The sequence below is a fragment of the Trachurus trachurus genome (assembly GCF_905171665.1).
Source record: "Trachurus trachurus genome assembly, chromosome: 2".
Taxonomy (NCBI): Eukaryota; Metazoa; Chordata; class Actinopteri; order Carangiformes; family Carangidae; genus Trachurus; species Trachurus trachurus.
This window is the reverse complement of record NC_139914.1, coordinates 1,638,101-1,652,500: the sequence shown is the minus strand read 5'-3', so window position 1 is coordinate 1,652,500 and position 14,400 is coordinate 1,638,101. Positions and strand designations below refer to the sequence as shown.

At 41.0% G+C, this 14,400-nt stretch overlaps 1 protein-coding gene across 1 annotated transcript in view; it reads left to right on the top strand.

Moving 5' to 3' along the window:
• Window positions 1-14,400, top strand: part of LOC310996090 (kalirin-like) — a gene marked incomplete at both ends in the record, with an annotated part of 53,895 nt that overhangs the window by 25,303 nt on the left and 14,192 nt on the right. The window contains 15 exons of the mRNA XM_083985393.1: window positions 393-517; window positions 767-833; window positions 921-1,030; window positions 1,189-1,258; window positions 1,366-1,455; window positions 2,420-2,512; window positions 2,905-3,016; window positions 3,381-3,571; window positions 4,241-4,342; window positions 5,417-5,571; window positions 6,367-6,469; window positions 9,485-9,646; window positions 10,835-11,054; window positions 13,893-13,943; window positions 14,061-14,164. Of these exons, the coding sequence (XP_083841519.1) occupies window positions 393-517; window positions 767-833; window positions 921-1,030; window positions 1,189-1,258; window positions 1,366-1,455; window positions 2,420-2,512; window positions 2,905-3,016; window positions 3,381-3,571; window positions 4,241-4,342; window positions 5,417-5,571; window positions 6,367-6,469; window positions 9,485-9,646; window positions 10,835-11,054; window positions 13,893-13,943; window positions 14,061-14,164 (1,755 nt within the window). The remainder of the gene's footprint in view (window positions 1-392; window positions 518-766; window positions 834-920; window positions 1,031-1,188; window positions 1,259-1,365; window positions 1,456-2,419; window positions 2,513-2,904; window positions 3,017-3,380; window positions 3,572-4,240; window positions 4,343-5,416; window positions 5,572-6,366; window positions 6,470-9,484; window positions 9,647-10,834; window positions 11,055-13,892; window positions 13,944-14,060; window positions 14,165-14,400) is intronic.

Here is a 14,400-nt window from a genome sequence, read left to right as displayed (position 1 = left end):
GAAGGATGAGGAGAGAAAAGGAGAGAGGAGGAGGAGGGGCGAGAAGGAGAAGAAAGAAGGATGAGGAGAGAGGAGGAGGAATAAGAAGGAGGAGAACAGAAAAGGAGAGAGGAGAAGGAGGAGGAGGGGCGTGAAGGAGGAGAGAAGGACAGAGGAGGAGGAGAAAGGAGGAGAACAGAAAAGGAGAGAGAAGGAGGAGGAGGCGCGTGAAGGAGGAGAGAGAAGGAGAAAGTAGGAGGAGGGGCGTGAAGGTGGAGAGAAAAGGATGAGGAGAGAGGAGAAGGAGAGAGGAGGAGGAGGAGAGAGAAGGAGAAAGTAGGATGGGGAGGAGGAGGAGGAGGAGGAGGAGTGTGAGTGTGTGTGTGGTTGTAATGTGTGTACTTGGTTGTCAGGACAACAAGGACCTGGAGTTGGAGCTGATCCCCAACAGCCTCTCCGACTCCGACCCTGAGGTCAACCTGTCCGACCCCAGCCACCAGGTCAGCGACGAGAAGAGACGCTCCGCCCGCAAGAAGGAGTGAGTATCGGAAAAACATGGAAAAGTCTTGGATACTTAAAGGGATAGTTCAACATTTTGCCATAATCCCTATAGTCATAGCAGTAGGTTCATCACTTTTAATTATCGGTGCATATACTGTATATTTCATGCAGTTCAGGGGTCATGTAGTCATAAATTTGTTGGCTAAAATGTGTATGAACCCTGTAGTACTGGTAGTACTAGTCGTACTGCTGAGTATTTCCTCACCTGTGCTAGTGTGTACTTCAGGTACATCATGGCCGAGCTGCTGCAGACAGAGAGAGTGTACGTCAGAGACCTGCAGGAGTGTATCGAGGTAAACGTCCACACACCATACTACTGCAGGTACTACTACTACTGCGTCAGAATGTACCCGTTACTAATACTGTAAATACTCCTGTAGACGTACCTGTGGGAGATGACGAGCGGCTCGGAGGACGTCCCGTCTGGGCTCACCAACAAGGACCACATCGTGTTCGGGAACATCCAGGACATCTACGAGTTCCACAACAGGTACCCTCAATTATATTACAAAATACACTGAAATATTACAAAATATACTGAAATACTACAAGATATACTACAATATACTATAATACTACAAGATATACTGCGAATCACCGGTAAGTACATGTTGTCTCCACAGTTCACTGATACTTTGTGTTTTGCAGTATTTTCCTGAAGGAGCTGGAGAACTACGAACAGCTTCCTGAGGACGTGGGACACTGTTTCGTTACCTGGGTAACCAGATTCATTTAAGTTTCATCAGTAAAACACCAAATAAATAAATAAATGAATAACAGTTCAATGTAGTTATTAAATATTTTGTTTTTCTCTGTGTGTTTCAGGCCGATAAGTTCCACATGTACGTGACGTACTGCAGAAACAAACCAGACTCCAGTTTACTGATCCAACAACACGGCGTCGGATTCTTTGAGGTCAGACCTGAATATTTTATTATTCTATATGTATATATTTATATTTTAGTATCTTATGTGCTTTACATTGTAATTTAATATCAATAATAACAGGAATAAATTGCATTTTTTAATTTTCCATAGCCATGCTTTTATTTTGAAGGGCCAAGCTCTCAGATCTCAGATTTGTTTTTGACATTTTGCAGACTTTCTTTCTTTCTTTTCACCAAATTTCTCTAAAAAGTTAATTCTTATTTGATCAATAACTCCTCCAGGTTTCATCGATCAGCAACAAACATCGTTTTTAATGTTTCATAACTCGGATTAAACCCGAGTCGTGACGGCGTTCACAGTGACGTCAGCGTTATTTCACTGTTGCTCTGAGCTGTTCTTCCACTTTGACCCAGTTTCTCTTTGTTTGTCTGAATTAAATCTGAGTTTTGAACATGACGACAGTTTTTTTTTTTTTTTTTGGGGGGGGGGACGTTTGTTTGGACACTGACTTTCAGCCCCCCCATACCCCTCCACCCCCCCGAGGGCCAAAAACCAGCGGAGAACCAGTGACCTAAAAACTGATTCAGGCGGAGCTGAACACGCAGAAACAGAAAAGATGAATCCATCCGAGAGGACGGACGTGGATCTGTGACATTATCGTTCATCCTCATCAGTTTACACATGCACAGATAATACAGATTAATATTCATAAAGAGAAATTAACATGAAAGCAGATTAGCTTTTATACATAAAGATAATGAGGATTAATCCATCAAAACAACAAACCAGCTGCGAAATCTGAAATATGAGATTACTACAAAATAAAAGCGTTGATTTTCATTGATGTTTGTTTTCAGATTTGTCTCTAATCCGCAGAGTTTATCAGAGTTAACGAGGGAGATGGAGCTTTAATTCAACAACAGCTGATGCAGATTTTGTTTTATATTAAAGATGAGGTCAAACAGTGTGTGTTTTGTGTGTGTGTGTTCAGGAGGTCCAGAGGAGACACGGTCTGGCCAACTCCATCTCCTCAGCGCTCATCAAGCCGGTCCAGAGGATCACCAAGTACCAGCTGCTGCTCAAGGTAAAAAAAAAACACAAGGCTAAAGTTTGAACACGGCTTTCAGACACTTTGAAAACACACGAGGGGGAAAAGAGCAATAACACAATAACAACCCAAACACCTGGAGGGTTTCAGAGCAGCAGTGAGTCTCAGCTCTGGATCATAAACACACAAAAAAAAGGATTTTATGTCAGTTTGAGAAGTTACACATAAGCCCCCTCAGACCAGGTGCGTGTTTGATGTTTATCCCTTCAAAGTAAAAGCCTCCTCAAACTTTTTTTTTTAAAGGATCAAAGTTGTCGTTGCGTTATCTGTTCCCTGCACACACTGTTTCAAACTCGGACACAAAGAAACGGAGCCGTGCTGATGTTAGTGGTTATAATTAATGTGTGTGTGTGTGTGTGTGTGTGTAGGAGCTGCTGGCGTGCTGTGAGGAGGGGAAAGGTGAGATCAAAGAAGGCCTGGATGTGATGCTCAGCGTCCCAAAGAGAGCTAACGATGCTATGCACGTTAGCATGCTGGAAGGTAATGTGGTGCAGACTTTCAAAATAAGACAACATGATGATGATGATGATTTTTCACATTAAAAGCCCACCAGTTGGCAGTTTTAGGGCTTTTACTCTGAAAGTTTGGCATCACTGTGTAGATTTGGAGGCTTTTATTGTGAAAAATGCACAAAAAAAGGTGAAAACCCAGTGTACTTACTCTGTGGTTGTACTTCCAGTGATGATTTTTCACATTAAAAGCCCACCAGTTAGCAGTTTAAGGGCTTTTACTCTGAAAGTTTGGTGTCACTGTGTAGATTTGGAGGCTTTTATTGTGAAAAATGCACAAAAAAAGGTGAAAAGTCAGTGTACTTACTCTGCGGCTGTACTTCCTGTGGTCTCAGGTCTGGATGAGGGTCTGGAGGTCCAGGGCGAGCTGCTCCTCCAGGACTCGTTCCTGGTCTGGGAGCCGAAGTCTCTGATCCGGAAGGGGCGGGACCGACACCTCTTCCTGTTCGAGCTGTCACTCATCTTCAGCAAGGAGATCAAAGACTCGTCGGGACGAACCAAATACCTGTACAAGAGCCGGCTGAGGGTGACGCACCTTATTACTGATCAGTACACGTTAGGGATATGATGGGATGTCACGATTACTTAGTTAATAATAGTTACACTTCTGGAGTGGGTCATGTTAAATAAATGTGCATTGATGTAAACTGCTTTTTGATCAATTAAATGTAAACATTAATATTTTTTATAATACACCAGGTTAGAGAGTTCCTTCTTTGCACAATTTGCAACATTAGTTTTGTGAAATTCACAGCCAAGCAAATTGGTTATTAAAACTGAAATATCGCTTAATTAATCAATATTGAATCGAATCTGGACATTGTGAATCGGAATCAGATCGATTCAGTAGCGATACCCAGCTCTAATTTCAATGTTAGCCTGTCATTTGTAATTGAAAAACAAAAACAAAAAATGATTAAAATAACCTTAAACATTTGGTATAGATGACAATTAATGATAAATAATTGGTCCTATATTAATAGATACTTAAAATATTTTGTGTAAGTAATTAATAATGTCATTTTATTTTTACTTTATTTGATTTTACACATTCATAGTGTTGTGAAATTAATTAACGCATAATAATTGTGATGATCGTAACATTGAAAATCTATAATCGTGACATCACTAGTACCAATAATTGATCCACCTGTGTGTGTGTGTGTGTGTGTGTGTGTGTGTGTGTGTGTCTCAGACCTCGGAGCTCGGTGTGACTGAACACATCGAGGGCGACCCCTGCAAGTTCGCGCTGTGGGTCGGACGAACGCCGACATCCGACAACAAGACGGTGCTGAAGGTGAGAGCTCTGCTGATGGTGGACTGTAACAGAGTAAATTTACTTGAGTACTGTACTTAAGTACATATCCAGAGGATTTGTACTTTACTTGAGTATTAGATTTCTTTGGTACTTCATACTCTTACTTGAATACATTTCCAAGACAAATATTTTTACTTTTACTTGAGTTCATTTCTAGAAAGGCTGAAAAGTACTGGTTACTTTCAGGTCTGCTCTTTTTTTTTTTCTAAAATCCTATTGGACACAAGCTGTGTTTGTCAGAGAAGGAAACCCTAACCCCTAAAAGCAGCACATCAGTGCAGCTGCTTTCAAAGAGTTAAAGGGACGACGAGGAGTTTTGGAAAAGCGAAGCGTTTTCACACTACATTTATGAGCCTCCGCGCACCGTAGAATTCTTTGACCGGCGCAAGACAGACTCATGTTTTCATTCATCAAGAATTAAAGTCAGAGGTTCAAAGACGATCACATACCGTCGTAGTTCCCACCATAAACAGCAATACGGCGGCGTTATTCGTTACTCGCCACGAAACCGAAAGTAAGGAAACGCTGGTCAGCTCGACCAGCGTTTCCACCATTAATTAAAATAACAAAATAACGATAGAGACAAAACGATATATTTATCGAAAATGGAGCCATTAACAAGTGGTAACGTAGATTCATCCATATTAACATGAGACTTTTTTATAACCAAATAGAAACTCCTCGTTGTCCCTTTAATTCTCAGAAACAAGAGTTAAAAGCTCCTTAAATTCATTTAGAAATAATTATAGTAATTCATTGATGTGAAAAATAAGAAATGTACTCTTACTCTTACTTTGACTTAAAGTACATTTAAAAGCATGTACTTTTGGACTCTTACTGGAGTAACATGTCGACTGAGCTACTTTTACTTGTAACAGAGTAAATTTTGACCAGTAGTATTTGTACTCTTACTCAAGTACTGGGGTGGAGTACTCTGTCCATCTCTGATGATGATGATGATGATGATGATGATGCTGATGATGATGATGATGATGATGATGATGATGATGATGATGATGATGATGATGTCACACCTGTCTCTCTCCCTCTCAGGCGTCGTCTCTGGAGCTGAAGCAGGAGTGGGTCCGCAGCATCAGACAGGTGATCCAGGAGCGGCGCGGCCACCTGCGGGGGGCGCTGAGGGAGCCCATCCCCCTCCCCAAGACCCCCAACCCCACGCTGGGCCGCCAGCGCAGCATCAGCCGCAGGTACACACACACACACACACACACACACACACGGAGGTAGCAGGGCCGTGTGAGATGCCGGTGGTCATGTGACCTGTCGGCCGTTCTAAGTAAAACTGACCTTTGACCTTTGTGCAGCACGACGTGTCCTTGAACGCATCACAACACACGCACTAAAAAAACAAGACTGTTCTCTCTGCATATACATAGTACTTTATAATACTATGAATTATACTACAGTTCTCTCTGCAGTACTACAGCATATACAGTATAAGTATATTATACTATTATACTACTGTACATACTAATATACTAACATATTATACTATTACTATACATAACATAAGTATATTGAATTATTCTTTCATTTTTTTATGTAAATATAAATTCTTGTTATCTACATCCAGTAACCACAGTAACGCATCTCATCATAACTAAATAAAATAAAGTAAAATAATCAAATGAAATCATTTTCTTCAGAACTGGTTTCTCCTGCTACAGAATAAAACTCCTTATTAAAACTCCTTGTTCATAATTCATCATCACAGTTATTTAAAAGTCACAGATCTGAGAATCTTCAAGTTTGTGAATAAAAATAACTTTTGAATATTAAAAAAAATATGTATATTGTGTTTTTGCTGCGACCACCGGGGGGCGCCGAAGTCTCACAGTGGGAAATTAATTAATGAGAAGTGCTGCACAAGATCATAATAATAATTATAATAAGAAGAATCATTATTATTATAAAGTACTGTATATATATTCTATATATGTGCAGTCTTGAGTGTGAACAACGTTTCTCTTCTTCCTCTTCAGGGAGACGAGTGAAGACGCCGACAGTCTGGGCGACGCCAGCAGTCAGCCCGACACCGTGTCCATCGCCTCCCGCACCTCCCAGAACACGGCCGACAGCGACAAGGTAACACACACACACACACACACACAAACATACGCACACATACGCACACACACACAGACACACACAGTAAAGCACACACACATGCTGCTGTGTGTTCAGAGGGGTGTGTGGAGCAGCGTTCAGTCTTATGACCTCATCACTGCTGCAGCTGGCTGGGTGTGTGTGTTACTCTGTGTGTGTGTGTGTGTGTGTGTGTGAGAGGGAGTTTCCTCCGTTCGTCATCAGACTCTGTCTAGAAACTTTTGCTTCTTCTCTGCTCTCCACACGAGGTACGTTTGATTTGTTTTACCTGCCGTTTAGTCTCACGGAGAACGGGGCTCAGTCTAGCTTCTTCTATCTAAACTCTGGTGCAAAGAATTCTGGGTAAATTAAGATGAAATTAAGAAAAATGGCCGACTGAGATGACATAGTTTCAAAATCTTTTTTTTTTTAAAAACCACATCGTGACTGTGTTGTTTTTACATTTGTTATGATTTGAACTTGATGCTGCGTTGATGGATAATTGATTAATGTGTGACGGCTCTGTAGTTGTTTCATATATTTATACTATTAGACTCAGATAGAAGTAAAAATACAACAACTCTAGTATTAAAGAAGACGATACTGTGAGTATTTGAAGTATTATAAGTATTAGTATATACTATGAGTACTATAGGTATTAGTATATATATTATGAGTATTATCAGTTAGTACATATACTGAGTATTATCAGTTAGTACATATACTATGAGTAATATAAGTATTAGTATATAAACTGAGTATTGTAAGTATTAGAGTTTATACTATGAATATTATAAGCAGTATATATTGTATACTATGAGTATTAGAAGTATTAGTATATTTACTATGAGTGTTAGAAGTATTAGTATACATACTATGAGTATTAGAAGTTAGTATATATTAGAAGTATTAGTATATATGCTGTGAGTATTAGAAGTATTAATACTTGAGGCCTCTGCTCATATTGAAGTTGTATTACTGCCTCTGATGTTTCTGTTGTTTTAACTTCATGTTCAATATAATAATCAGACACAGTTGTGAGTTATAGTTGTGTAAATGTGCGAAGGTGCTTTCCACCACACACACACACACACACACACACACAATCCTGTATGTGTGTTGTGTGTGTGCGATGGATCACAGCTGTGTTCGATTTAAACGGGGAACACCCCTTTATTCCCTATAGACTGTGTGTGTATGTGTGTGTGTGTGTGTGTGTGTATGTGTGTGTGTGTGTGCGTCCTCAGCTGCAGCCCATGTGCTCCGGTTCACTATAAGTCAATACACACACCCACACTTACACACACACACACACACACAGAGACTTGTTTTCTCCTCCTTGTTTCGACCAATCAGAGCTCAGCGTGGCCCCTGCGCTCTGATTGGTCGGTTTAAGCTCACATACATCACGGTGATGTATGTGAGCTTCAGTGTTTTTACATCACGGTCGTTTGTCACGTCGGGTTTTCTTTTTATCTAACGACCTCATCAGTCCCTGTGGGTCCCTTATCTCCATGGTAACGGGAACGGGCGTATCCTAGCGACCCCTCATCACTTCATGCTACAGAATCCTTCAGCGGCGTTTTCTTTCACAACATGTGATGTAAAGGACACGCCCACTCATCAGCAGCAATGATGATGTCATAGGACTGAAGGACACGCCCACCTGGAAACTATTATGGGATGTTGCCTTGTTACTGACGCTCAGTTGAGACGGTTTAGAAACCAAGACGCTCCACTACGAGTCGGTTTCCTGTCTCGTGACCGTGAGCTCAGATTGTGGTCGAGTCACTGAAGTAAAATATTGAACTCTTTTTTATCTTTTTGAACATTTTGACATGAAAATGGACAAATTTCAGACAGATTTCGTAATTTCGTAATATTAAAGGTCCAGTATGTAAAATGTATCAAGGTTTATTGTTAAAATCTGAATATACTAACCATTGATATATTAGTTTAACCCTCCTGTTGTCCTTCTGGGTCACATTGACCCAATCTGTTCCCTTCCTCCATCCTTCCTTCTTTCCTTCCCTTTCCCCTTCCTTCTTTCCACAATCCTTTTTCCCTTCCTTCCTTCTTTCCTTCCTTCCTTCCCTTCGTCCTTACTTCTTCTTCCTTCCTCTTTTTATCCAATTGACCTGATCTGTTCCCCGTCCCTCCATCTTTCTTTCCTTCCCTTTTCCCTTCCTTCTTTCCCTTCTTCCTTCCTTGAAAGAATCTGTTCCCTCCCTCCATCTTTCCCTTCCTTCTTTCCACAATCCATTCCCCCTCCTTCCTTCTTTCTTCCTCTTCCTTCCTTATCTGTTCCCTCCCTCCATCTTTCTTTCCTTCCTTTTCTCCTTCCTTCTTTCCACAATCCTTTTCCCCTCCCTTCCATCCTTCCTTCCTTCCCTTCGTCCTTACTTCTTTCTTCCTTTTTGACCCAGTTGACCCAATCTGTTCCCTCCCTCCTTCTATCTTTCCTTCCTTTTCCCCTTCCTTCTTTCCTCCCATCTTTCCCTTTGTCCTTCCTTCCTTCCTTCCTTGCCTTTTTCCTTTCGTCCTTCCTTTCTTTCTTCCTTGACCCAGGAGGGTCTTGCTTTAGAGACCGTCGCCATCTTGCGCCGCCATGTTTGTATGGAAAATCCAGCCAGTCAGAGAGCGCGTTTCAAGAGTTTTAGAAGAAAGAGGAAGAAGAAGGAGGACATATCGTAAAATGGTTTAGATATAGAATCTGAACAATGGATGTCTCGGTTTAACGCCCAGATTTACACACTGGACCTTTAATGTTGTCATAAGAAAATATAAACATCTCACGGGTCTCATCTTTTGGGTGGCCACGCCCACTTCAGGAGACAGGAAGTGAACCATTTCATATCATTGGTGCAGCTCGTAGTAAGAGGATCTTCGGTGCTACGACTGATGCTGCCTCCCAGACGTCTGATATAAAAACACTGTAGGGTTTACAATGTTACTATGGTTACAATGGGAGGTTGGAGGTGAATGACCTGTCTCACCTGTGTGTCTATCGTGCAGCTGTCCGGCGGCTGCGAGTTAGTGGTGGTGCTGCTGGACTTCTCCTCCGGCGGCCCGGGAGAGCTGAGCGTGCGCTGCGGTCAGACCGTGGAGCTGGTGGAGCGCTCGGCCGACAGACCCGGGTGGTGTCTGGTCAGAACCACCGATCAAACGCCCCAACAGGTGAGAACTCAAGAACTCAAACGCACCATAGCACCTACAGGAAACAGTAGAAAAAAAAAAGAAGAAAAAAAAAGGGTTTCCCGCACACTGTCCAGACACCTGCAAAAGACTTTAAAGGGATAGTTCAATATTTTGGCAAATTGGCCCATTGCCATAATCCCTATAGTCATAGCAGTAGGTTTGTTACCTTTAATTGTCGGTGCAAGCTATTTTTAGAACGGCGGAGCAGAGCCGCGAACTGCTCAGAGCTACACTACGGAGGCTCATGGGATTTCTTGGTTTCCCTCATCAAACTCATCAAATACACAATCCAACAACTCCACAACGCTCTGGTGGACAAGTTGTGACCTGCACATTCACCACGCTATGAGATAATAACACAACGTTACCACACAGAGTTGTTTTAGAGGGAAATACAGAGACTGTTGATGAAAAACTGCCCCTGAAGGCAACACGCATCAGTGGTTTTGCATGAATTTCCCTCTAAAACAACTCTGTCTGGTAACGTTCTGTTATTATCTCATAGGGTGGTGAATGTGCAGGTCACAACTTGTCCACCAGAGCGTTGTGGAGTTGTTGGATTGTGTATTTGATGAGTTTGGTAATGAACCTACGGCTAAAACTATAGGGATTATGGCAATGGGCCAATTTGCCATATCGCAAGACCAGACTTTACCAGAGTTACGGCTCATTCGCAAAAACAACTTTCAACGGAAACACCTGCAAATAGAAAGAAGTGCAGTATCTGTAAAAATGCCAAACTGAGAAAAACAGCTTTTTGTGTTTTTCATTGTCAGGTTTAAGCATGAAATTATGAATAACTACCAAGTCTATAATTGATTAGATGGACTGAATTAAATGTATTTTTTAGTTTGTCCAATTTTGACCGTTTTATGGCAGATACTGCACTTTGGCTTGGTATTAGCTACAGATACGGCACTTTGCCTTGGTTTCACAGTGCTTTTTTGGATGGACAGCAAAATAAAAAGCCCAATAACGCTGGAAATTTTAGCAGTACCAATATCAAATTCTACCAGATTGAAGAGAATATGCCACACTCTTGATTGGTCAAAAAGAAATATTGAAAAAATGCAGATACTGCACTTGGCCTTTGTAGGGCAGAATCAATCAATCAATCGATCAATCGATCTGTCTCTTACCTGTCTCTCTCTCTCTGTCTCTCCTCAGGAGGGGTTGCTGCCCATGAGCGCCCTCTGCCTGTCTCACTCCCACAGTGCAGCCGACATGGAGGCGCTGCTCCCGGCCTCCACCACCTCCTCTAGCACCTCCTCCTCCTCCACCTGCACCACCACCTCCTCCTCCTGCAGCTCCTCCACCACCACCACCTCCTCCTCCAACGCCTCCAACGCCTCCTCCTCCTCCTCCAACGCCGCGCTCCCCGGGAAGGGTGAGTGTTGTATTCACTCCACTATAATTAGCTCCTGGTTTCGTCTTCTCCTGTTTGGCCTCATGTCACTTCCTGTTTAAACAGAGGGAAGTTTAAACATCCTCGTCCCTCACCGTGACGTCTGCCTGCTGCGCGTCCCACATCCTCCGCTAAATATTTAAAACACGTTTTTAATGTTGTAAACACACGCACGACACGACATGAGCTCGGCATGAAAAATTAAACCTGTTTTGTTTTGTTCTGTTCTGGACGTTTTCAGCTTCATCTTCTCTCTGCAGCTTTAGAGAAGATCTTTGATGTTTAAAGCTCCATATAAAGAGTCTCAATGTAATTAGCTCCATCTGTAAGTTAAAATCAAACAAATGTTCCCACAAGGAACAAACAAAACATAGTAAAGTACCTGTATAATATAATATAATATAATGTAATAAAACACAACATAACATTATATAACACAACATAATATAACACCATAACATAATGTAATATAATATAATATAACATAACATAATATAACACCATATAATATAAATTTAATTTTCATTCCTCTTTTAGTCTGATTTAGTTTTTGTTTTAATAAATAAAGTTGAGCGTTCAGCCTCTGGACTCACTGATGCTGCGTTTAGTGTCAGTGAATAAAAATAGGAGATTTCAGTGTTTGTGGGGTTTTGGTATTTTTGTTATTTAAAACACATGAGAGTGAACGTGACCTCGTTCTGATGAGTGAGGCAACTTTGTCCCAGTCTTAATCGTTAATCTGGTTTGGCAAGATGACACACACACACACAGTCCAGCAGTGAGATAGTTTCAGGGTTAAACATTGACCCGAGGGAGTTTCAGACTCAACAGGAATCTGCAGTTTCACATCCTGACTGTGTGTGTGTGTGTGTGTGTGTGTGTGTGTGTGTGTGTGTGTGTGTGTGTGTGTGTGTGTGTGTGTGTGTGTGTGTGTGTGTGTGTGTGTGTGTGTGTGTGTGTGTGTGTGTGTGTGTGTGTGTGTGTGTGTGTGTGTGTGTGTGTGATACCTGCTGGGTCAGAAACAATAGGAGCTCAGTTTAAAAATAAAGCGGTTGTTTTCAGGTCACTTCTCTTGTTTTATTTTCTCTATTTCTCTGTGTCTTTAATGTTAAATGACTTTTCTATATTTTTAGTTCTATTTTATATTTTTTCATAATTTATTCATAAACAATTCATTACTTGACGTGTTTTAATTTTATTTTAACCTTATTACGTCACTTTTGCTTCTTGTGTTTCCTCTTTTCATTTAATTTCCTTATTTCTTTTCTTTTCTTTTTTTATTATTATTCTATATTATTTTATTTAATTTAAACTCCATTTGTTTTGGTTTTTTCATATGTTATTTATTCATTTATTATTCATTTATTTTATTCTTTACTTTATTTGTACTCGTCACATCTACTGAACAGAAACGACCACGCCCCCTTTTCATAGGCCACGCCCCTTTGTTTGGCCACGCCCCCATACACACACACACACACACAGACACTTGAGTGAGTTTCATTGAGATCACACAGAGAGAGAGAGAGAGCGACCTGTCTCGACCGGAGTCTCGTCTTCTTTTTATTTGTTTTTTGTTTTTTTGTTTTGTTTTGTTTTTTTCTGAATGGGCCGATGTTGAAGCATGCAGCGGGGCAGAGGTGCATGCTGGGATTGCTCTGCTGTCTGGGGATGGATAGTGGGAGAGGGCGAGGACGATCGAGGTGGGTTTCAATCTGAAAGAGAGAGAGTGAGAGCGAGAGTGTGTTTGTGTGTGTGAAGATGTTGGTTAATGAGTGATAGAACAAAGTGACTCCCTCTCTGTGTGTGTTTTCTTATTGTCTCTCGACCATCACAGCGACTCTAACACACACACACACACACACACACACACACACACACACACTTTGTCAGGAATGTCGACTATGTGTGTGTGTGACTGTGCTGAACTGGACTCACTGGTTTTTATTTATCTCACTGAACAATTAGCACACACACACATACAGGTGAACAGGAAGTAGCTGTGTCACGAGGAAACCCTGTATCTGATGTCGACCGGCGATTAACGACTCATTAATTATTAATTATTTACCCACTGGTTATTTAACTGATCAATAACTGACAGAAACTGAATTAAACACTTAAATAAAGTGATTTATAATGTGTTAATGAGGCTAAAATCTCATATATAACAGCATGAATGTGTGTTTATAATAATAATAAAAATGTAATTTATCTATATCTAATAATCAATAATAAGAGAGTGAGTGAGTCACCTCTAGATAAAAGTAAAATAAAGTCTGAATCGTTTCCACGTGACTAATCGACTCACTGACTAAATAACAAAAAACCCGTCATGTATTAACTCGGAGCCACTGATCCGAGATCACAAGGTGCAGGTTTCCACGGTAACGCAGGTGTCCTCCTGCATCACCTGTAAACACGACGCTCGGCGCTCTTCTGATGGTTTATTGGTTAACAAAACAAAAACCAAAGAAAGACGATCAATAAAATATAAATAATGAGACGCTGCTGCAGAAATAAAACACTTTTAACTGGATTTTTCAACTTTTCTTTACTTTTACTTCACCTCAAATACCTGACATGTGAAAATCTGTTAGATTTCTTATTATTGATTTTCTTTGCGTTACAACATCTTTTAAATGTTTAAAGATCCACTGACTGTGTGAAGTAAAACTGTGTTTAAATCTTTGTTTTTCTGAGTTTTAAACATTTCCACTCAGTTTTTTTTCTGTTTTATTTTGAAAATCTAAAGAGCGGTTGATAAAACTTCATTTAAACAGCCGTCGTTGACAGCTCTGTGTCTCTATGTCTCCACAGACTCGAGTCTCTACAGCTCCGACGCTTCAGGTCTTCACACTCAGACGACCAGTGAGATCTCATCACTTAATCTCTGAATTTACTGACGTACACTGAACTCACCGTGATGATGTCACTCACCTCCTTCCTCTTTCCTCCTCCTCCTCTTCCTCCTCCTCCTCCTCTCAGGTGTCACCTCCCCCACGGTGTACGGTATAGGCGGAGCTCCGGGCGGCGCCGTCGGCTCCCCGGGGCCCAAACGCAGCGGCTCAGGAACCGGAAACACGCTGAAGGTAACGGGACCCTCGTTATGTTAGTGTTGATGTTCATTAAGCAGATTTATTTATATTTATACAGTGCATTTCATACCAAGGGGCAACGCAGTGTGCTTTACATAAAAACAAAACATTTAACGGTAAGAATTGGAAACAAACAAAAAACCTAAAAATATTACAAATTTTAATAAAACCCAAAATAGTAGAAATTGGAAAATTAAAAGCAAGAAAAAAGGGAAACACTTTATAATAAG